This window comes from Kryptolebias marmoratus, linkage group LG16, assembly GCF_001649575.2.
Source record: "Kryptolebias marmoratus isolate JLee-2015 linkage group LG16, ASM164957v2, whole genome shotgun sequence".
Classification (NCBI taxonomy): domain Eukaryota; kingdom Metazoa; phylum Chordata; class Actinopteri; order Cyprinodontiformes; family Rivulidae; genus Kryptolebias; species Kryptolebias marmoratus.
This window is the reverse complement of record NC_051445.1, coordinates 23106921-23128981: the sequence shown is the minus strand read 5'-3', so window position 1 is coordinate 23128981 and position 22061 is coordinate 23106921. Positions and strand designations below refer to the sequence as shown.

Sequence of the window (22061 nt, the reverse complement as noted above, 5' to 3'; positions counted from 1 at the left end):
CCGCACTCGCGATCTTATCATGCGTGTGCGGACGAGGCTTGTGATTGGTCAAAAAGGAGGGTGGCGCGTGTGGCTTGTAAAGATTTTGGGTGGTCCTAGCGGACATACTCAGGCAGCTGTGTTCAATTTCAAAATACGGGGCTGTCTGTCGTAGTATCCAGAGTGCTCATTGTGATAAAGGCCATTACCTCCTTGTAAAATGTATAAGTGAATTTAACACGGATATCACAAACATTGCAATTATTAAAAATATATATAAGCATTGTCAGTATGCTATGAGAAGCATCGCTGCGCTTTTCATGTTTTTATGTGAGCTAGAAATTGTTTGATTTTTGATTTATTACTCTTTATAATTATTAAAATAGAGCATGATTGTTTTGCTTTGCATTTTTGGTAAAGAAACACTAGTGGCAGCTGTAACAATTTATCAAACTGTTCTTATAAAAACACTCAAATCCCACTCCAGCAGATATAAATTCCCCCAAATTCCAATTGTTTCTATAAAATGGATATTTGTAAGTTTTTGTACATAGGGGGAATAAATGGAGTACTTTACATGAAGTTGTAAAAGTAATCACTCCCTGGTATTCTTTCTGGTTTATTGCCTAACAATCTGGATTTTATTGGACTTTTAATTTGATTATACATAAAATACTTCAGATGAATGAAATTAAATGGGGAACCTCGATTCTAGTCTCAAACCTATGGGAAGTTTCTCTTAAAAAATGTCTTTATATTTCACTCCATCCATTTTTCTTTCAACTCTGACCAATTTCCTCATCCCTGTAGGTGAAAAACATGCCCACAGCATGACGCTGCCACCACCATGCTTCACTGTGGGGGTGGCGTTCTCAGCATAACGAGAGGTGATAGATTTGAACCAGACATGATGTAAACAGTTCTGTTATTTACATGCATCTGACCACAGCACCTTCTGACATGTTTGAGGAAGAAATTCCAAACAGTCTGCCTTATTTTGTCTTTGACTTTTTCCAAGTTCTTCCATGAAGCGCAGATCTGAGCAGCTTCCAGTGCAGGGGGTAGGCAACCCTGGTCCTCGAGGGCCACTATCCTGCATGTTTTACTTGTTTCTCTGCTCCAACACACCTGATTCAGTGGTTACATGACCTCTCCATGTTCTGCAGAAGACTGTTAATGACACATTGATTCAAATCAGGTGTGTTGGAGCAGAGAAACAAGTAAAACATGCAGGATAGTGGCTCTCAAGGACCAGGGTTGCCTAGCCCTGTTCTAGTGGATCCTCCAATCTCTGCAGAAGAGCTGCAGCTCCATCAGAATCATCTTTGACCTTTTAGTTGCTCTTCTCATAAAAGCCCTCCTTGAATCTTCAATTAGATTCAAATTAATAATGTAATTAAATTCCAGGTTGTAAGAAAATAAAATATATAAAAAAACATTATCAACAAGGTGTATATATTTGTAACCTAACCCCAAAAACACCTAACAATGTGAAAGATTAAGACAAAGGTGGATCTTTCTAAAGGTCTCAAAGAAAGTTTGAACTCTTGTGCTTTTATGACATCGTGTAACTTTCTTTTAGTGATCTGTGAATAAAAATGCACTGGAATAATGAAAGGTTTGTATTTATGTCTTTTAGCATGCAACCCTGTACATAAAAATTAAAATAAAACAATATAAACATATATTGTATTATCTTGACATTTAGAAAAAGACTAATTCCTGCAAATGCCATCACGCGAACAAAGACCAAAATCAGTTTTAATCCAATGAGATATAATTAAAACATCAATCCTTTTTTTTAAAGTAGTGAACAGCTTAGTGGCTCGTTTGATAGGAACAAAAGGTCAGAAAAGTACAATAACGCCGAACTTCTAACCATTTGTTTCAATTACTGTCCATGTGATGAAAAAATTAAAATGATCTTTCATTAGCTGTCACATTTAAAACAAGTCATAACAGTATGTTTATTTCATTCTTAAACTATATATGCTTAGCTACTATATCACAAACATGAGTATGAATAAAAATGAACAAAAATACAGATTTTCCTAAAGAAAACTATTATAGTGGTTACAAAGAGATCCCAAGAAAGAGCAGATAAAAGAAGAAAACGTCTCAAGGCCTGTTACGGTGATGACTTTGCACACTCGGCCACGTCCAGCTTCCTGCCACTGCTGCACATTTTTGCCAAATTCTGTAAGAAGCCCAAAACTAGGTTAGCGCTCGTAGGTGGCAGACATTTGAGAGGACGTTCTACAAAAAAAACCTTACGTTTGCAGCTCGGATGATGCTGTTTGGAGACTGGAGGGCTGCCAGGTCTGTTAGGATCCTCTTGAGATCGCTGTTAGAAGGTGGTTCTGAAAGCAGCAAGTGGAGTAACGGTAAGAATAAAATGGCGGTTGACAAATATCCAGGAGGTTTTCGGTTTTTATGTACCCGGCTCAGGTGATGACTGGGGCTTCAGCTGCAGGTACGGATGTTCCAGCAGCTCTGCAATAGAAATCCTTTCTCTGGGGTTTCGAACCAAGCACCTCTGGTGATAGCAAAAACAAAAATGCGTCTTTTAGACAACTTCAGGAACAAATCTGAAACAGGCTTCACAACAACAGCACAGTGTGTGTGTGTGTGTAACCTTGTGATTATCACCTGCCACTTGACAGTTTTGAATGAAACCCTCAGAGTGTAATCATTAGCTGAATATATACAACTTTTGGAGTCAGCTCCAGTCAAGATGGCTGCCACAGCTATATGACCTGAGCAAACTCAACAAGAGTACTGCCAATGGTTTATAACACATCTGTCAGTAACTTGTCAGAGTAATCAAAATCCAAAGCATGAATTCCGTCATACAACAATCCTGTATACACGTATCAGTTAAGTAGATGATTGAGGTGGGGGTGAAAGGTCAGTTTCACTGACAGATGTTAAAGGGTTACCTATTTAGAGCTCGGACAAGAAACTGTCCATAGGCAGACGGTTAGATGGATGGAGCCATATCATAATACGACCCATCTTAGAATGGGCATATAAAAATGGTTACAGATACTGAGCAACAATTTGCTGCAGTAGAAACAGAGTCCTTTTCAACACATACACTTTGCTTCAAACATTAGCATTAGTAGCAACTGTTCGCAGTAAACACTGTCTGTCTGTTAGCGAAGTATCTCACGAACCACTGGACAGATTTAATGAAACCATCACAAAATAATTACTGGATAAACATCTAAAACTTCTGGAATCATCCCAGATCAAGATGGCTGCCTTTGCCAACACAGAAATGGTCACAACTTACCCCAAATTTCAGACATTGAAGTAAAGTTTATGTGCTAGTGGCAGAGTGCCATCTTAAACACATACGACAAGCATTAATACATCTCTGGGGATGTGGCGGCCATTTTGAATTAAAACTCTCTCATGCTAGGTGGCACAGGATATTAATTTTTTCAAGGAATGCTAGGCCTTTACCATTTGATCTCAGCTGTGTTTTAGGTTGGAGACATGACAGGTTAAAGAGGCTTCACTGCAGGCCCCCTAATAGAAAATTCAGAGCTCAGAAGAAATGGGAGTCAATGAGCGTTTGAGGCACACCCTGCAATGTGGGGCAGATGTGAGAGAAAACCAACCAGACACGCTTTGGGAAAGAAAATACATCTACATTTTATTGTTTAAATTCTACAAGAAGTGTCAAATTTGTGAGAATAAGAAGGAGTTTGCAAAAATCCTGGAAAGTTTAGAAAGCCCCGACGTTCATTTTAAAATTGGGACAACAATAAATTAAATTTCAGCGACACAGAACCATGAAGTCTGGATCAGCGACCTCAGCTGATATCTGAGCCGATAGTGACGTCGGTATCAGAGACCGATACCTAGATAAGATCGGCTCAGCCCCAGCTCTGTTATTTACTGTATATAAAAATCACTAAAATAATGTTTACTCACCTTCAACACGTCGAGTAAGTCCTTCTCGGCGATATCAGGAAAGCTGATCTTGTGAGAGGGATCGATGATGGCGTGCAGCTTGGCGATCTGATTTGTGATGCTTTGGAACGGAGTCTTCCCATAAGTCATGCAGTACAGGATGCACCCAAGGGACCACACGTCGCCTTTGGGGCTGATCTGTGCAACAACATCATTGTTACTTTTGCCATTATTACCAATACTTGTATTATGCTGTTAAAAAAGATTAGTACCTTCGAGCGAACTTTTCCTAGTTGTGATGAAGTGTCTTTGATGGCTTCAGGAGGCATATAGTTCAGGGTTCCGACCTGTGGGGTAAACATATTTAGACGAGGAAGTTTTTTTTCTGGATTAATCTGCTTTTATCACTTTGATTGCGTTTGCATTTGTCCAAAGATTTACATTCACATTGGTGAGCTAACTCTTTAAACTATATCTCATGTTTAACTCATCCATGTTTGTTGTTCAGCTATGACAACCTAACGTTTAACACACATTCTTCACCACAAACGGGACCAGCTCCCTCTGGTATAGAGTCACAGTACAGGAACTAGTTACATGTTCTGAAAAGAACTAATGCTTATATTATTGCTTTTGAACTTCTGCAACATGAGAGCCTCTAAAATAATGCCACAATATTTATGATCAGTGTTGCAGCTCCAAGTCAAAATCCAAACAAAGTATTCATCAGAAGCGTGACCGCCTGACCTGGGAGTCCTTCATTATGCTCGTCACATCCGGTTGGATTCTGTTTGCGATGCCAAAGTCAATCAGCTTCAGCGACGCGTTCACTATGACAAAATTCGCCGGCTTCAAGTCGCTGTGGACGATTCCTGCAGAACGCACCCAAACGTGATTACAGATTAGTTTCCATTCAGGGTGAACACTGAGAACGTGGGAACAGTGAATAAAGAGAGAACCGTGTTTGTGGATGGTGTGGACGGCCTCCAGCATGTTCTTCCAGTAGAACTTCCTCTCAAGCGGGTTCACGGTTTTGCGGTTTCGCAGCCATGTGTTCAGATCCAGGTTGCCACATTCCATCAACATGTAGATGTAGCTGTTGGTTATTTCACTGCACAAAAAAAAATATTATCACTGGTTAATTTTTAACTTTATGAATCCCGATTCAGACTGGGAGAACTACACTACAAAAGGTTTGAGTCGTCGAGAGACAAAGCTTCCCACAAGTGGATTAAAGAGATATTCTGGTCCTTCTGAAGTGAGGTTCTGTGTTGCAAGTAGCTATTTGAACAACATAAGTTTAGCGGAAACAGAGTTTACGTCTGACAGGACTAACAAGTAAAGGGCTAGTCCAAACGTAGCCAAGAGTGGGTCCACAAGCTATTATAGCTAACCGGTACCGTCTGAGTGACTAATTTTCCTAGAGGAACGCTACCAACGCAAACACCATTATTCAAACTTTTCCATCGATGTCAATTTTGCATTCTAGTTATTTTGTCAGAATAATTCTGATACTCCTGCCAGATCTGACCCCAGGCTGCACCAGAAGCACTAAAACTCACTGCTGCTGCTGCTGCGCTCGCAAATATCCACAGAATTCTATGTAGATAACCTCATAAACCCCAAAACTGACAACAACGTAAAGGTCTCTGAAATAGTGTTTGAATGAAGTTATATGAAACTGTAAAGACTAGAGTATTTTAAGGACAGCAGCCATCCACTTTGGTTTTGGCCTGGTTCAGACTAGCCCTCAGCTCATCAGGCCAGATGGAAGCTTTATTTCTCCAAACTGAGGCTGTTCAAAGAGTTGCCTACAACAGATTAATGATTCATATGTTTCCCATAGAACCCAACTTCAAAATGTCCCGTTGGCGTGCTGATTCTAAATGAGGCGTGTACTCACTAATCGTAGAGCTTTATAATTTGATCGCTGTACTGCTGCAGGTGGTTTAGATGTTCAATTTCATTTTTGTAACTTTCTATCGTCTGCGCATCCGCCTCCTCGAGGTCCACGTACTTCACAGCAAACAGCTGCTTTTTGTGGTCAAGAACCTGGTAGACCTAAAAACAAAAACAACAGGAACAGAGTTTTAAAAGGCAACTCAAGTACAGACCCATGGCGGCACCACAGGGACTCGTCAGGTTTATTTGTGTTTCGTTTCACCTTGCTTGATCCACCACGTCCAATCATCTTGAGGATGAAAAACTGCTTCCCCTTGATTGTAATCGATTCATTTGACAAAGCGCTGAAGGAGGCCTAACATGAGATTCAAACAAAGGTTTATTGTATCAGTGCAACTCTGAGTGAATATCAGGCCAATGATTAAAAAAAGTAATAGTAATCATACTAATCCGTAATTAATAATAAAATTAACACAGGATACAATTAATTAGAAATCTCTTATTCAGAGATGATGCCTGTTTAATTTGAGGGAGGGGGTTGGGGTGCAACCTGTAGTACATAATATCACACATCCATTTGTCCCATGTGAGACGGCCTCTATACAATGTAAGAGGCTGTCCAGCATGTGTCAGAAAGTCATGCGAACTCTTTGAAACGTATGCGTTTAGAAAGTTTGCCTAAATTAGCTTCAAAGCTAACAGCTCTGTAATGCAACCCATTCAGACCTTTTTCTAGGTTGCTCTTCAAGAACCAATGAAAAGGCAGATTATATCTGGCCCTATGGCAATTTGTACAGCCTATAATTGAACACTAGATAACCATTATGCTGATTTTAGGGGGAAATCCTGTACTTTTAGAGTCTCAGGAGGCGATGAACAAATGACAAAGAAAATTTGCCCTCCAAAGAGGCATGTAAACCCAGACCACATGGTCCTCTGATGTAAGCTGGACAGCTACCGTGGGATGAAAATGAGTGCTTGGCCATAAAGAAAATCCTACCTGTGGATTCTGGAAACCAGCTGACTGGGTTAGAGGTGTGCACGGCTGCTGAAAGGGTCCAGTTCTGTGAGCTGCTACTGCAGAAGACGGCACCTCGGGACCTCGCTTTACCACAGGAGTTATAACGCTGACATACAGAAGTGTTAGACATCAACATTATGCTTATGCACTTGATTGTCGTAAAAGCACCCTCAAACTGCAAAATTCTTTCAGAAGCCATTGAGGAATAGCCTTTCTTAAAACTTGTGACTATTATAGGACCAAACTCTGGATCCAAGCAAGTCGAGAGGTTACCTGTTTGCACCCGGGTTCCTGTAGCCATTAGGAGTCTGGTAAACTGTTTGTGGGTTCAGTCTGGATGGAAGTTTGATGGAGGGGGTCACCAGACGAGGAACAGGCCTGGGATCAGGAGGTGTCGTCCTTTCAACCTAAAAAAAAAGGAGAAACAAATAAACAAAAAAGATTTGAATGATTTAAAACTGTCAATAAGATGAAATAAAAGAAGTGAAAATTTTAACATAGAATCGGTCCAACTAGATATTTACTGCAATCTTCCACATATGTTTGCAAATGCAAACTTAACCTGGGACATCAGAACAGCGAAACAAGGCTGTGTTGTCGTGGTTTTAAGAGGTTCATCGTAAAGACAAGCCAACAGACCTCTGGAGAAACGTGCCGGCTGATAAGACCTGGGATCTTCCACTCTGACACGAGCTCCTTGTTGGCAGGTTTAGGCTGCTCCACCGAGTGGCTCACAGGGACCCGACAGGGAAGCCGCACTTCCTGGTTTCCCCCACAGGAGGGCACACTTTCTGCCACGGCTGCTCCCAAAGGTAAAAAACAAACAAGAACATTTCTAAGGACATTCTGAAAAGAGCTAATGCAGCTACTGCCTGAAATCCCAACATACATAAACTATCTTCTATAAAGCCCTATATTAATTTAGCACTTATACTTTGAATAATCTAAGATGACAAAATGCCTATATGTTGATGTATAAACTGTATGAATAAGTTAAAAGATAACTAAGACAAAAAGAAATGTTTAAGGTGCATCTATCTGTCCCTGACAGCAGAAACTAGGCTTCTAACAGTCACTGCACAAAAACGACAATTTGAAGCACAAAAAAAAGCAAAAAGAAAACTTTTGAACTGTAAGAGTACTATCTCACTGAGCTGTGACTGCTAGTGACTAAATGGTGAACAGCATTTTCAAGAGGAGGCTGCAGACCGTCTCGTGACGTTTGTTGGGGTTTTGAATTTCCTTGCTTGAGTGGCAGAGGCTCAAGGCATTGTCATTTGAATGTGTTAAAAAAATTGGTACATTTTTTCCCCCACTCAAAATAGCCACCATCTCCAAGGGTGTCTCAAACCTTTCTCAAATTATGTCACGAGTGTCTTCAACCAGTCTCTGGACTGTAAAAAGTATTTCACACCTGGAAGGGAGCTCTCCTCTGACGGAAAACATTTGAGCGTAATGTCCGGGTCTAAATCCACAACGATGATAATTAATTGATTAATTTAAAAAAAGAAAAAAGGTCAAAATCCATCCATCTTCATTCCTTTAAATCATTAACATGGGGCAGCTGCCAAGGTGGGTACAAAGCTGGCAACAAAACAATGTACACAGACAAAAATACAGTTTGTTGAGGGCTGCACACAAAAATAAGTTCTGATTTTCAAAAACTGGCCACACGAAACATATCAGGAAAGCTCGGTAGTCACTTAGTTGCAAATCCACATTGTTTAGTGAGACTGCAATAGATAATTAGACTATTGTCTCCCAATACTACATACACCAACTAGTCTCCAGCAGCTGAAGCCCAGTGAAGTACTACCTTAAGAGGCAGAACTGTTTGGTGGTCATGCATGTTTTTTGTGTGTCTGCAGTGTTTTATGTAGGAACTATGACAAGTTAAAAAAAAGACCCCTCGTTTCCAGTTTTGAAAAGAAAAATCTGAGCCAAGATATAATGAGGTTCAATGAGAGTTTGGATGTGAGCTCTCTGCTTTCTGGAGGGATTTCATAGAAATCACCAAGTTATACAGCAGGGAGAGAGACAACAAAAACATCTACATTTTAATGTACAGATGATAAAAGAAATGTCAATTCTGATGTAAACAGAAGAGTTTGTTTGCAAAGATTTTGGAAAGTTTAGACAGTTCATCAAGTTAAATTGAACATTATGTGGTAAAATCTTAAAAAAATCCTAAGACCTTTTGTTAAACCTTTAAAAGATACCAAAATGCCCACTCAGTCACTTGAAGTCCAACGTTCTGTGACCCGTTTAAATTCTGAGTGACGTTTCCATTATAAAATATGCCTGAGTTACAGATCTTAACAACAAAAATTTTGTCTTCTATATTTGACGCGCTGTTATCAAACGTCAAAGCACACCATTCCCAATCGAGTCGCAGGGTTTTGATGAGTTTCATACAGGATTTCCCAAAGTTGTGAGAGGAGCAGATCAAAAACTGTGACGGAAACAGAACAGCAACTACCAAATGATAAGGGTGCTTCAACTATAATACTGGATAGTAGAGTGGAAAAAAGAAAGTGGTGTTAAAAACTCCAACTTAGACGTGGGTCATCCTTCAAAGAGTCTGTACCTGTGGGGGGGTCCTCCTCCATTGGGGGCACCAGTGTCTTTTTCCCAGCTTTAAGGTTAATCATGGCCGTGTCCAGCAGCTCAGCTGGTTTGGCATTTAGAGTCTTGGCTTTGTGTAAAATTGAAGTTGCTTTCATCACGTTACCTAAACATGAGAAGAAAACTATATTAAATAAATCAATTTTATTACAGTCTTTATTAACTAAGAGAGTCAAGCTCAACAAAGTCACGAGAGAGATGGCTTTGGAAATAAGAGGAAATTTTGAATTTTTCTCTATCATTTACCACTTCTTTGGTTTTGTGGTTTATTCTGACAGAAGATAAACTTAATGAAGTTGTTTAGCCACCCCTGAGCTGCTTCCAGCCTCATACCTTCAGAGACCTCGAACTGGGCGTGTGCAATGTGGACGAAGGCAAAACCTTTGCAGTTGGACCTCGCGAGTATGAAGTGATCCCGTGCCACATCTGGATCTTCAATACTACAGGAAGAAAACACAACTTAAGTTCTGGCTCAGCTGGAATACAATTTAAAAACGGTATAAAGTTTCAACCAAACTCACCTCTTAAGTTCTGCGTATCGGACAAGCATTCGGGCGTAGCTGGCGTTTTTGCTGTACTCCCTGACTGGCAGCCTGTTGAAGACTTTGGAATAACAGGTCTTGAGCTTACTGAGGAGGCCGGTGTCTGTGTGTGGGTTGCCTCTTTTCTCCAGTTTCATCAGGTAGGTCCAGCACGACTCAGGGGAAAAGGAACCAACGATCTGATCAAAATTGAAAGTCACATCTGCAAAAGAAAAACCAAACTCAACACACGTCGATCGCTCAGTTCCAGAGCTTAATCCAAAAATCAACAAGCTAGCAGGTTATTCTGCCCGGGAACAGGTAACACATCACCTTCTGTTCTGCAGGAGCCTTTTGTGCCACGTGTTTGAAGGAGTGATGTGGTTGAGTCTGCCTGGTCTTCACACTGGTTATTATCAGGACTGAAAGCTGGCGGCTGAATAAACATTCAGTCAAATAGCTTTTATTTTTAGATTAACTTAAACATTTTTGTGGATTAAAGCACAAGTTATGAAACTAGCATTACTTGAAATAACCCGTATCGCCCGCTGAGATGCACAACAAAGTATAAAACACAAATCTTGCGTCCTCAGTTAGTGTTTTGAGAAGGTAATGGTGATGACTCATAGCTACGACCACAACAGATTTAAGACAATATCTACAAAAATGACCAAGTTATAGCTTTTTTGTGCTGTAGAAATTAATTATAGAAACCACCTTGAATGGGGATGAATCCAAAAGTAAATCAGTTGTGGATGTACACACACACATGCACAGATAATTACACCATCGCCAACCTTTCATGGCGGCAGGCAATAAAGCATGGTAAGAAGGTAAACTGCACTCACCTGAACATCGACTGAATCCCTGTTTTCTGCATTTTTCCCCGAAGAAAAAAGTGGTAACGCCGAGCCGACGTGTGACCCAGATGTTTGCCTAGGGAAGAATTTCACACCAGTTAAAACATCTGTAATACACAAAAAACTCTTAGTGAATTTGCATTTAAAGAGACCAGGTTTAAATGGAAAAAAAACCCCAAAACAATGTATTATGGAGTGGCAAAGACTCTGTTACGAGTTATTAACTTCATGATTAATCAAAGGACTCAAGGATTGACAAGAATTTTGATCTGAATCTCTCTCTGACTTCTGCTTTCTGTTAACATTTTCCAAACAATGTTGCTGCATAATGTGGAATGCCAACTCATAATAATCATGACTAAAACTACTTAGATTCTAGAGCCACATTAAATATTTCCTAAAAAGTAATGGAAATATAAATAGATGCAAAGAAAGAACACCTGTTCAAACTTTTGGGAATGGACACATCACTTGTTTTGGACACTTTCCCACTGATATTCTCATTGCTGTCATCATTTTCTGGGATGGAGAACGGTACAACGGGTACTCTGCCTGGCTACAAAAAGCAAAAAAAGAAAGGGAGAGATCACAACTTCAACACTCCAAAAAACTCTCTGCTTATTAATTCTGCACATCTGACTGAAACTCACCAAACCAGCTACCCTTTTGCGTTGAGATCCGGTTCTCCAGCCAAGCAAGTGTTCATCTGAAGATCCAGGCAGCGCCTCCATCCTAACAGTAAGTCACTCAGTATGATCAGATGCTCTTTTTTTCAAAAGAAAATATTCAATTATAAAGAGATGTTTTATTCTTACCCAACACTGAAAATGCTGGAGAGCTGCAGGTCTCCCGTCCCGTCGGATGTTGGGCCAGATTTCTGAAATTCTGAGCCTTTTTTAATGAAATCTTGAAAAATGTTGTTGGCTAATCAAAAAAAGAAAAAAGAAATAATAAAACAGAGAAAAATATAAAATTAGACATAGCATTCCTTGAAGGTATGCATTTTGCCTGCTGCCTTTAATGCCAGAGGTTTAAACTAAAGACGTCTTACAATAAGAAATGACAAAGTTGTAACCGTTTTGCTCAAACCTTGTAAATGACGTTATGAACAATCTCATACAAGATATTTTAGTGCTCAGAGCTCAACTTCTCAATGACTCTTGGCTACTAAACACACCAAATTTAGCCCAATATCTGTAAAATTGACAGAATTATAGCCATTTTAGTGGTGGCTATGGTCACTTAGCTGTGGTGAACACACTGAATGGAGTTGACTCAAAAAATAAATCAGCTGTAGATGTACATCCAATGATTAATGAATTCTGTCCTGTGGTTCATGGGTTATTTTGTGAAAAGTAAAACAGCGTAAATGCCAATATTTAATGCCAGAGTTTGAAGCAAAAATATCTCGCAATGTGTAGCACTCGGAGTATGTGTTGGGGATGATGTTTAGCTATTACCACCCCAAATATTAACTCAATATTTTTGAAATTGGGCGTCTTATAGCCATTTTTGTGCTTCCTGAGATCAGTCAGCTGCCATCTTGAACTGGGTTGACACTAAATGTTAATCAGTTATAAATGTACATGCAATGATTATGCCAAAGACAAAACAATACACACACAAGCAAAATCATTTTTGCCCTTTTGCCTTTGGTGGTGGCGGGTGATATTTAAGTATAACAGGTAAGTTATGATGTTAGAATTAATACCATTGTAGTTCTTTATTTTGCTCTAAATTAGTCATGTAAACCAGCTGGAAACGTTTAGCTAAATATGAATGAGCACCCACTTGGTACATTCTCCTTATCCTCTGAACAGAAGCGTGTTCTTCCTGCCTGCATGCTCTGCAGCGCGGCCTCCAGGTGTTCCTTTGGCTTGGCGCCCTCCTTAATAGCGCTCTGCAGTATGTGAACACCTCTTTTCGTGTTGCCTGAGAGCACAATACAAGATAAAAAGATGTAATGCCCTGTGCAAATGTTAGAAGCAATGGCAAGAAATAAGATACAACTTTTGTATTTACCTTGAGAATGCTCAAACTGTGCATGTGCAATGTGGACAAAAGCAAAATTTGGACAGTGAGATCTCGCCACTTTGAAGTTGGCCTCCGCCTCGTTGACATCTTGAATTCTAGCAGGCGAACAAAAGGTTAGCAGTTTTGAAACATGAACCACAAATTTATCATTTATTTTCACGTGCAGCTTATACTCACGCTTTTAGCTCTGCAAATCTGACCAACATCCTGGCGTAATTCTCATTCTGGCAATGTTTACCCAGCGGCATGTTGGAGAACACTTTAGTGTAAAAGTCTATGAGCCTAGTGAGAAGGTTATAATCCAGATGAGGATCCCCTTTCTTCTCCAGCTCCATCAGATAGGAGTGGCAGGATTCAGGCGAGTTTGAGCTGATGACCTGATTTATATTGTCCGTGTCATCTGAAACAAAAGAGCATTAAGTGCCAAAACCACATGGACATTGACGTAGTTTATAAAATAGCAGCACTGCCCTTACCTTCGTTGAGATACTTTTTAATTTTATTAATCTTTTGATAAAGCTTGGCAAGCTGCTGTTTTCTGTCGGTGTGTTCCTCTTCCTCCATCTGAAAATGAGAGTTACAGATAAATTCTCACAAATTATGTTATTCAATACAAGGCCGTGCTTTATTTCATGATGTACAACGAAAGAAAAACATTCAATCTAAATTACAATTTTAAAACGATATAACTGTGAAAAATTAACAATGCTACAGAATAGTAGCATTCAAAATGTAAAATGACAGACTATCGTTAGTGCTAAATGGTAACTTTAGGTTAGCACAAACATGTACTGTTTTGACGACTGATGTGTCTTTAATATTCATCATTCAGAAGTTCATTAAAGCCAAGAAATACGTGCACTTGCTGAGACGCATTGCTTTGTTTTAACAGGTTTTCTGATACGTTTAATGTAAACAAAAACCACTACCTTTGATTTGCACAATTTGAGCTAGCTCAACAAGCTAACACGTAGCATCGCCCTTAACGATAGATGTAAGCAATTAAACATGCAGCTGAATCTCTGTTTAAATTCACTAAAAAAACGTATTATTTAAAACCGTGACAACGTAAGCCAGTTTAAAGTTATCTCACCGTGTTTTTGCTGTCATGAAATCCCGACAGAACTTATTTTTATAAGTTATTCGGCACAGCGCAAAACGAAGGTTTGAACAGACAGTTTTCAAATATGCCACTTCCGACCAAGTCACGTACTGATTGGCTAGTTCCGGATGACGTAAAATGCTTCGTTTTTCACGCAAACACATAAAAATCGTAAACAGTTACTTTTTTGCTGTCATTGCCACTGAAGTAAATTTATAATAAATACTTAATAACATAAGAAAACTGTTGTTTTTACTATTTTTTTCGTAATCGTAGTTTGGAAGTGTTTGAAATTGAATGTAAATTCAAACACTATATAAATAAATTTGACTTGACTTGACTTGATTTAAATGTAGTTCGTTTTGGCAACATTTTCCCTTGTATGCACTTTAGTTCAACTCATAGACGCAACAATACTATACGTTTTGTTGCAAATATATATTAACTTTTAATAGCTCTAATTTGAATGTTTTTAGCCTAGCTTCTCCAAACCCATCCTCTGAATTCCGACAGCTCCTAAATGCAGCGGTGTCACGTGATATTTCCCCGTTCCTGCCAGCTCAGAAATGGCAGCCGTGGGACACAGGCGAGGGACACCACGAATTTAGGAGACTTTTTCATGGTCGTAGATTGGTGTAGAAAGCTGTCACGTGTATGATTTTGTCGTGGCAGTAATGATATTATTTGGGACCAATGTGTCGTTTGAGAAAAAACTTTTAGAGGTTTCAGAATTGCTATGTTTCCTAGTGGGCTAAGCTAGCAAGCATCGGTTAGCAAATAAATGAACTTGTTTCTTGTGACTCACAAGAAGTAAGCTATTGTCCTACATACATCTTCCTAGGTGAGTATATGCTTGTATGCTCAACCGTGTTACCCCTAATGTTTAGGACAATCATTTACTGGGTTAACTTCGCTGAAAGATCACGCATAACCTAGTTTACTCCTAGCTTGGTGTGCAGTGATAACGTAAGCAGAGGTTAATTACATGTTAGTGTCACATAATTAACCTGTTGTTACAACAATATGATTGATTAACCTGTGTCTACCACTGACTCCTGGTGGTTCTTGTTGTATTTTGCTATCCTGCAGAAACAATGAGGTGCTGATGATTTACACAATTACTGGAGCACAACCAGATGTTCATAATGTTTCCTTTTCTTTCTCTGCTACCAGCTCAGCTTTATCATGGCCATCTCCCAGTTCCGTCTGTTCAAGATCTGCACATGTTTAGCCAACTTGCTTTCTTTTTTTAAGAGGTTGATATGCAGGTAAGCACCTATGAACACTTTAACAAATGTTAACGATGACTTATGTGTAGTACTGACTCCTGATGTCAGTCCTGAGGGACCTCCGACCTTTTATCCGATGGAAAGGTCAGATGAAATGTGACATGAACGTTCACACTGAGATCGCTTTGAAAAACATCGGCTATATATCTGATTCAGTACCACATACAGAAAGATCTGGGTTGAATATAAAAAAAGAATCAGATTTGTCACGTCCACACTGCCATGTAAAAATCTCATATGTGTTGCATATGGGCAAAAAATCAGAATTGGGTCACATTTGCCTGCAGTGAAAACTTAGCCTAAGACAGTCATGTTCCAGTCATTTCAGTCCACATTCTGTAATCTGGGGAGCTGCACATCAGACTGCAGAGGAGCCACAGCGTATACAGGTATACACAACAGGAAAAAAAGAAGACCGTGAGTTCAACCATGCAGGGGGAGAAAAACGAGGAGTTTTGTTTTGAAGAAACCCTGAGAGGGAATTTACTGTTTCCACTGTCGCATACCTTATCACACAGAGACGATGTGTCAAAATCCTGCTGAGGAATTACTCAAAGCTCTTTTTTCTTTTTTTCTTTATTTTATTTGAATAAAATAAAATAAAAAAGTCAACCATCCAGTGCATCATCACCACCTGTTCGGTTAGAGAGAAAACAGGCTGTAGGTCCCTGAGTGGAACTCTGTGGTTCAGCTGATCCCAGTCCCAACACTGGGATCAGCTAGAGTAGAGGAGGAATATGCAGTACTTGCAGTAAAGCACTCTAAACTTTCTTCACAGTTGCCACATCCAGCTGTTTTCTGGACTTACTGCTTGAGTTCTGGCTGCAGAATCTTCTCAAAACATCCTGGACATTTCTGTTTGGACATGCCACCATTCAAAAATATTTCTGGAAAAATTTAAGGACTGCATTGCATGCTTGAAAATAACTTATTTGGATGTGGATTTTACATACTTTTGTTTTACATCTACCTATTTCTTCGTATGCATTTAAAAGTGGGATCACCATACTATTTATAAATGGTAAAAAAAAAAAACTAATTTTTAACTACATTAAAAACTGGGCAAAACAGTGCAGTACTTGGTTGAATCAGTCCTGTGTATTAGAACACAGTATTCTCAGTGTTCGGTAATAGTTGTTTGCTGCTTTTTAGAAAACTTATTGAACATTTGAATGTTTCATATAGGAGTGGAAGGGGCCGCAAGCTCAGCGGGGATCAAATAACTCTTCCAACAACGGTGGATTTTTCATCGTCTTTACCAAAACAGGTTTGTACCGTTTCAGATAAGCACACCTGTATCAGGAATAGGAACTACAGATACACCAACGCTCACCAAGATTTTAAACTTGACCTCTGTTTCTTTAATTAGTGAACTCAAACTCTTATTTTGTTTCCAAGTCTTCGCAGCCAGAGATTGAAGAGTGGAGCTCCTGGGACGAAGAAGCTCCTACAAGTATTAAAATTGAAGGTGGGAATGGAAACGTTTCCCCTCCTGCTGACGAAGCAGACGAGGAGCCCGACTACTTCAAAGACATGGCGCCCACGATCAGGAAAACACAGAAGGTCTGTTCACAGTAGGGTTGTCTCAGTATGAGTCTTATACTCAGTACTAATTTTTTTTTAAAAAGTTTCAAACTAGTTTTAAACTGCAGGGTTAAAATAACAAATTAAGACCCATAAAAAATTAGAATCAGCTACAAATTTAAAGGACTTTTTACCATCGACTGCAATAAAATTTAACCAGCTTTGTTTTGTGGTCAACAACTTGTATTAGTTAAATCATTTATATTTTTAAAGTCAATATATATTTTTGTCACAGATGTCAGCCCTGTTTGTGATGATCAGACTTAATTGTGGTAACCGCTAGGTGTCAGAATTGATTTTATTGTATAATATGTCAGACAGAAAGTAGATGAAATTGTAGAGGAACTAGATAAAAGGGTGTGGCACAGGGTGCAACTGGGAGCGGAGTAAAATGTTTAGTGGCCGAGCAAGTGCAATAAAGATTCATTATGAGTCAACTGGAGTCACCACAGTAGTTCTTTTAAGGTGAACAACACACTACTGTTTGCTTAAAAAGCACTTTAGCCGTTGCAGATCTTTCTTGTACTAATTTAGCAGTAATGTCTAAAAAAGTGCATCCGTTTCCCCTCTCATTTCTACTTTGAAGATTGTGCTGAAAAAAAGGGAACCCCTGAACTACCTGGTGCCTGATGGCTCAGCAGGATTCTCCAGCAGGCTGGCTGCCTCTCAGGATATGATGACCTTCAGTCCACCCTCTGTGAGCCAACTTTACACTTTCTACAACAAAAAGCATGTTTTTATCTTCACCTTTGTGTTAGAACCCAGAAGTTGTTGTTTTTTTCCATCTTCTGTGGAGTAATAAGAAATATACATTTCATATACGTCATCTCACATAAAAAATAAAATAAAAAGTCATGTGACTGCTCTACAATGATTACAATATCAGATCAAGTTGATAACAGAGCTGGGAGTGCATGGACACATCTGGTTTAATGTTAGAAAGGTTTAGCAACCCTACTGGCTTCGTCTTTGTCTAGAAATCCTAATTCACTGTTTTGACTGACTCAAATGCTCCAGCAACTGCCTGATAACATTGTTGCTTCACTTGGAATGCCACCACTCACTTCAAATTATGTCCGAGTCAGACCATTCTTTCTGGGTACTTTTTTTTTGCCAATGAGCCTATATGTATAAATTAGATTTGTGAAAATCATTAGGGCACAAAACAACACACTAAACACTTTCCACCACTCATAAGCTGAAGTAAATTAACAAGTTCTGGACTAATTGATAGCAGCATCCTCACTGTTATAATCACCGTCCGTCTGTTGCACAGGCTGAACTGGGAGAAATGGAAAACTGGCAGGAGGACACAAACGCCTGGGAGGACGAGTCTGATGCTGCCTGGGAGGCAGAGGAGGTGCTCAGGTAACTCTTCAGGATCTATCTGTGTTCTCAGTTTACAAATATGTAAAGTTGGCTTTTGGAAAAATGTAATTCCTCATTTACATTCCCTTTTTGAAAGTCTGTTTTAATTCATAGGAAAGACCAAATTACCATTGAGAAACAGAATAGAGTTCAAAGAAGTGATAAATATTTGGCTTAAACTGCATTTCCTGTTCTTTTTTTATAGAAAGTGTAGATTTGGTTTCTGTTCAGCAGGTGGCAGTGTGCACCAATAATATTGCCTGAATGGTAGAAGAAACCAGGACTCTGGGTTTCTCTCAGCCTCAGCTGATTTGGCTTCTACTAAAACCCTGTGCCATGAAATTGTTTGCAATCATGTCAGTCTTGTCTTTCTGTGTGTGTTTTTAACAGGCAACAAAAGTTGGCAGACAGAGAGAAGCGGTTCATGGAGCAGCAGAAGAAAAAGATGGAGAAAGAGGCTCAGAGAATGTTGAAGAAGGAGCAAAAGATTGCCGTCAAGCTTTCATAACATTTTAAAACGCTCAGTTTTGAGCCAAAGGGATTGGTGTGGGAGCAAAGACTCTATATCTATCATTAAAATGTCTTTAAACTCAAACCAACAGGATTGTTATCAGTCACTACATCTGTTTGTAAATTGTCCTCCTCCTGTTTCCACCAGCAGCCATTTTGGTCTGTTTCCCAGCTGCACTGTTAAAGGCATCAGTGTTGAGAGCAGACGATGCACCCCTTTTTCCTGACTGTTTTAGGCAACGTCTTCAAGGGAGAGTCGGTAACATCCATTTCACCTTAGAGTAAAAGTTTAGATTCTGATTGAATCTAGTTGGTATTTAAATGTTCTTTTTTCCCTTCCCCAGGAACATTTGTAAATAAACGGGTATCTCTGCCACCTTTTGAAACTCAGATAAGGAGTTAAGTTGCCTTTATTTGGCCTTTTTATGGCTTCCAATGATTAAAAAGGAGTGTAATTTATTTTATGCATCACTCTATACCAGTGGCATCCTTCGGTTTGCTGATTATTGTGTTTTTATATTTATGTTTGTCACGGTCGGAAAACAACATTTTCTTTCCTAATGGATTTTGCTTGATATTTCAAATTGTCTCCCTGTGCTTTATAGCCTTTACTACACCAGAGGTTTGTAAATTAAACTTGCTATAGATAAAACTTGTAGATCTAGCCCGCATATGAATTATAGCTGTGGGTTCCTATGGTAACCTCATGGCAACTGGTTTACCATTTAATTATTCAACTCTCATCCTTTGTTATTGAAGGAAACTATCCAGTAATTGGTGCATTTTCTTATGGGAAAAGAAAGTTTTTCTCTTTTTTTTTTTTTTTTGTTAAACATTTGATTTTCACACATTACGCAGACACAAACCTTTAAACACGGATCTTTAACGCAGAAGGATTTCAGACCATTAAACCTGGCTGATAAATGGAGGGTGTGGGGGATTGTTTTCTGAACAAATCAGGATTTTATTTTATTTTTTTTAAAGCATTTTCTTTCTTGTCATGAAAAAATTTCCGGTGGAAAAAAAATCCATGTTGCCATGGACACTGGGTCAACATTGCTAGGTAATAAATAAAATGACTAAACATGATCTGTTGTTTTACTGAACAGATGGAAACAAGGAGAAGCTTTTTTTTCCTTTTTGCTCTTTTTTTCTCAATGTTACACACACAATATTTTGCTTCTTTTTAAGCAATTCAGTAAATACTCAAGGGTACTGATTATGTTCAACCTAGCTGGTGAAGTGATTATTAAGTGCATGGCCAGTGTTAAAAATGAACTTGAAAATTTAGGTGGTCTTTTCAAGGGAAGTCAGCAAAAAATATTACCTGTAAATTCTTTATTCTGTTTTTTATTGACAAAAATTCCTTTTTTTTTTTTTTTTACATTTTGGTCTTATTTTGTTGGAAGAAATCACTTGTGACCCTTTTTTACTGTAAGTGTTGGTGTTAAAAATGGTAGTGGTTTAAAATAAACAGAGGCTTGTAATGAGTCAAGAAGCTCTATTCAGATTCGACAGCTTGTGTATCTACTGTACTGGTCTTTAACAGGTTTTTTTTTTTTTGGTAATAAAACCATTGATTCAGATGTTTACAGTTGAACAACTTTGTGGAAAAACTGCCCTAAACTGTTTGTGTAAAGGCATCTTTAGGGGGAAATTATTACATATTCCTTCAACTTCACTGATTAAACATAAAAGTTCAGGCTTTTATTAAAACACAAGAGTGAAGCTTTCTCTGCTTGGACTAAAAACCCCAATTTGTGCCTGGGTTTTGGACTTCCTGGCAGAAAAAAAACAACAGTTCATGTTGGTAAGATGTTGCACACCTTTGCGCTGTACTCCGCTAACATAACTGAACCGCTAAATTCAACACAAACCAGCTCATTAATGACACAACTCATCGACAAAGCTCAGCAGATGATACACTTTCTCGGGGGACTAAAATGTGCAAGATTTGTTGAGAGCATCCAGACCAGCTGCATCCCTTTTTGGTTTGGCTGAGAGACTCAATAGGTTCTCACTCCACTCCTTAGAGTTTGAATTTATGTGAAAAGTGCAAGACAAAAAGCCTCCAGTATCAGGGCTGTGGGAAGTAGGTTGTGTGTTCAAATACAGTTAAAGAATCCAATAAAAACAAATTTCATTGGTGCTTCACATGTTTAAACTTTAATAATAAATTAATCTTGAGTTTTGAATAGATTAACATTAGGTCATGATTGCAATTTTATAGATATTGTTCGTCCTAAATATACATAATGTTTTAATGTCCGTATTCAGATACAACAACATTCACTGCTAATCTGCATTTCACTGCACATAATTGGTATTGTATTCTTACGTGTTCAGGGTCATATAAACTTGCTCATGCACACAGCTATCCTCAGTATCATTAAAGATCCATCAAATCCTGCCCACAAGCTCTCGGGCGATACAGTTTCCTTTGTATCAAGAACAACCAGAACTTTCAACAGCTTCATTCCTCAGTCAATAATGTTGCCGATTACGCATATATACCAATGTACAGTATATAAAATGACTTATGTAAGAGCTGTGGTTCAAAGGATAAGTGTTTGGAGGCTGAAACATGTCCATCCACACTAAAAACTTATTTGAACACATGGAGCTCTGTTCGGGACTGCAATTTGTATAATAACCGTATTCTAAATCATTTAAACACTGCTTTATAACTATATTCCTACAAAACTGTCAGTTCATGTGCACACACCACACTAAGCCGTAAACATGATAGCATTTTCACCAATCATTCTAATGCATGACCAGAAAGCACCACTGAGCCATAGACTGTACATACACGATCTATAGACCAACTTTGCAAGAACATACTGTAAGGTCATACAGCCAGTTGTCCCATAACCCACATTTATAGCTGATGTCATTTCATTTCACCTCCATCACAGTGATGTCGCTCCCATCTGCCTGGGGACACTGCCTGCTTGCCAAAACCTCTCTGAGACTGACCCACTTCTAAAAAAAGAAACCGTTCAGCCTCAGTAACAGAGGGACTGAGTTCCACAATTGCAGACTCACAACCCAAAATGTCACAAAACTAGTTTATTCTCAGATTTATCACTGCTGTCCACTCATCCCATCCACAAATTGATGAGGGGATTACGGCATTTGACAGCTTAATTCTTGAACGCCTTCTGGGTGGAGAGGACGTGCTTATGCAACTTTAGACAACCAAATGGCGCAGTGGAAATTGAATCATTGAAGAGACGAGAGTGTTGGCTCATTTATATTTAACTCTCCTGGTTTAAATGCACTCAACAGTTTCAGCTCCCCAACCCAGGGGACGTCTGAAAACAGACTGAAGCGGCTTTTACC

The 22061-nt window shown here is 39.1% G+C and overlaps 2 protein-coding genes across 2 annotated transcripts; one reads left to right on the top strand and one right to left on the bottom strand.

Annotated features, from left to right (window-relative positions):
• Positions 1–1588: 1588 nt before the first annotated feature.
• Positions 1589–14069, bottom strand: ttk (ttk protein kinase). The gene is made up of 25 exons (XM_017413127.3): positions 13957–14069; positions 13340–13427; positions 13041–13263; positions 12852–12958; positions 12621–12761; positions 11645–11753; positions 11480–11561; positions 11270–11385; positions 10818–10905; positions 10303–10405; positions 9970–10192; positions 9782–9888; positions 9411–9554; positions 7463–7623; positions 7097–7230; positions 6803–6929; positions 6065–6157; positions 5804–5961; positions 4860–5011; positions 4648–4772; positions 4173–4247; positions 3922–4098; positions 2419–2515; positions 2254–2339; positions 1589–2176 (listed from the first exon to the last, which is right to left on the bottom strand). The coding sequence occupies exons 2-25, from the start codon at positions 13425–13427 to the stop codon at positions 2108–2110; spliced, it is 2985 nt and encodes a 994-aa protein (XP_017268616.1). The 5' UTR covers positions 13957–14069; the 3' UTR covers positions 1589–2107.
• Positions 14070–14513: 444 nt separating this feature from the next.
• ebag9 (estrogen receptor binding site associated antigen 9) lies at positions 14514–20220 on the top strand. The gene is made up of 7 exons (XM_017413116.3): positions 14514–14806; positions 15139–15233; positions 16440–16521; positions 16653–16817; positions 17425–17535; positions 18115–18206; positions 18597–20220. Exons 2-7 carry the CDS (start codon positions 15151–15153, stop codon positions 18712–18714), a joined length of 651 nt encoding a protein of 216 aa, XP_017268605.1. The 5' UTR covers positions 14514–14806; positions 15139–15150; the 3' UTR covers positions 18715–20220.
• Positions 20221–22061: the final 1841 nt, after the last annotated feature.